The sequence below is a fragment of the Corvus brachyrhynchos genome, unplaced genomic scaffold (assembly GCF_000691975.1).
Source record: "Corvus brachyrhynchos isolate BGI_N302 unplaced genomic scaffold, ASM69197v1 scaffold61, whole genome shotgun sequence".
Classification (NCBI taxonomy): Eukaryota; Metazoa; Chordata; class Aves; order Passeriformes; family Corvidae; genus Corvus; species Corvus brachyrhynchos.
Genome location: NW_008236478.1, coordinates 7,197,244 through 7,199,484, shown reverse-complemented (window position 1 = coordinate 7,199,484; position 2,241 = coordinate 7,197,244). Strand labels below are relative to the sequence as shown.

At 52.0% G+C, this 2,241-nt stretch overlaps 1 protein-coding gene across 1 annotated transcript in view; it reads left to right on the top strand.

Moving 5' to 3' along the window:
- The window catches only part of CUNH10orf12 (chromosome unknown C10orf12 homolog), an 11,106-nt gene that overhangs the window by 5,085 nt on the left and 3,780 nt on the right, over positions 1 to 2,241 (top strand). The window contains exon 2 of the mRNA XM_017725877.1: positions 1,331 to 2,237. Within this exon, the coding sequence (XP_017581366.1) occupies positions 1,398 to 2,237 (840 nt within the window). The 5' untranslated portion in view covers positions 1,331 to 1,397. The remainder of the gene's footprint in view (positions 1 to 1,330; positions 2,238 to 2,241) is intronic.

Here is a 2,241-nt window from a genome sequence, read left to right as displayed (position 1 = left end):
CCCCCAGCCACTGGCTTTCCCTTCTCCATTTCTGTGCTGATGGCTCCTCCAAGCTGGAGCTCTTCCTCCTCATCCACCTGTTGAGCCCTGTGCCTGGCAGTATGGAGAGGGAAAACCCACTCCAGATGAAGCTGCTTTTCCCCACCCTGGCCCTGAACCCTTTGATAAGTGTTGTCCCCCTTGACCCAGCTGAGTGAGCGAGGTTGGTGTCTGATGCTGGCGGGGGCCAGGCAGAGAAAGGCTGTAGGGGAAGAAAGGACTTTCACTCCTCTAGTACAAGGCCAGGAGGTGCAAAGTGCAAATGTTGCTGCAAAGCAACCCTATGTTATTGGTAAAGATCCTGTGTCAGGCAGTATGGGTGCCAAGGAGTGGGGCCCTCTCGGCGTGGTCAGGACTGGGTGGGAATCGCATGTGCTGCCGTTGGGAACAGATACGGTGTTGATAACAGCACCTGGCATGGCACTCATGATGAGTTCATGCAAACACTGGGTAATTATCCCTTAACCTCTCCACCAGTAAGTCCTAATTAGTTGCCTCTGCCAAGCAGGTAACTGATAATGGCCTGGGTTTGAGCGCTAGCTAGTGGCAGTGACCCTGTGCTGTAGAAGCCCACCTTTCTGTACAACCGCTGCGTGCTGACAGCCCATCAGCTGCAGGAACACTTTATTAAATGGCAGCTAATCAAAGGTCAGTGCAAATGGCACAACACTGCACAGGGTGCATTGCTGCCTGCATGTCCTGCAGGCTGGAAGCTCACCAGAATTTCTGTGCTGATTACAGAGAAGGCTCAGATCTGCTCAGTTTGGCCCCAGACCCATATTCTCCACTGAGGTGTAAGGAGAATTTGAAGACTTCGAGTAGCTGAAGATTCCTGGCATCTGGCTGCTCAGCTGGGATGCTGCTCTGCTCCCACCCAGCCTGGCAGTGCAGAGGGAGGGAGCAGAGGTGTGCAGCCATCCTAGAAATGCTGGGCCTTCTACACCAGGTGCCGTGCAGATACTAAGCCTGATTCTTTTTAGGTTTGCTTTGAACACATGACATGGTGCCTACACACTGGGATGTCCTAGGCAGAAGTGTAATTATGGGCTCTCTGGCAGTGGCAGACAAACAAAAGTGCAGTCTGTGTCCTGCCAGCAGTGTGCACATGTAAGTGTGCATGTTGGGACTGAAGGGACACCTGCCAGCCCCAGGAAAACAGGCTGCTTGATTTCACCTGGAGGTCAGGCAAGTGGTGTGCCTGACTGGGAGGAGAAGGGTTATTCTGGTTTTGCAGCATAAACTAATATTCCCTGGGACATGTTACTGACTGCTTCTCTCTTTGTCTCTCTAGTGAGGATGCAGCAGAGACAATAGCAATAGACTCTAACAATCAGCCGAAGTCTCCACTGGAAAAATTTATGGTCAGACTGTGTACACATCACCAGAAGCAGTTCATCCGTGTGCTGAACGACATATACACTGAAGTACAACCAGACTCTGACAGCCAGCAGTTGTCTGAATCTGAGATCATGGAGGCCTCTACTTGTGGCTCTGGTTGTAGCCAGCGAAGCACTGAAAATCAGGATAAGGGTGCTACTTGTACTGAATCAAAGCTCCCTTCTACATTGGACCCAGGACAGTCAGGGTCCGATGGTCCCCTATATGTTACAGGACAAGCCCTGAAGCAGCCAGTGGAACTGAAGTCTCTGGACAGAGCAGAGAACTCCAGTCCTGCTTTGAGAAGGGACTTCTGCGAGCTCCCCATCACCAGGCTTCGCTCTGCTAGTCCAAAGGATAGCCCCACCCAAGAATACCTCAGCACGTTGAACTCTTCCTCTTTGAATTTCCATCATGCCGCAAAGACCCTGGAAGGGCAGCAAGCTGCTGGACATGAACAAGAAGCCGGTATCAGGAAGTGTGAGGATAATAAAGAGCAGCTAGCAGGTAAGACTCTCATGGAAGGTTATATCTCAGTCAAAGTGGCAAATGTGAATGGCAGCGAGGACAGCTTAGACAGCTGTCTGGGGTCCCAAAAGAGCTCTTTCAGGGCTCTGCCAGAGGAATCCTGGGATCCTGGCTTTGCAGTGACCCCCCCTCGCAGAGCCGACAAAGAGAACACTTTGCAATGCAGCTCGAAAGCATCTTTGCACCAGGACTTAGACGCAAAAGAACAAGATGTGAGACCAAAGCAAGAAAACCACCTGCATGCCGTGGCCAAGGGCAAGGCAGGCTGCCACCTGCATCCAGCCGACAAGGGCCACC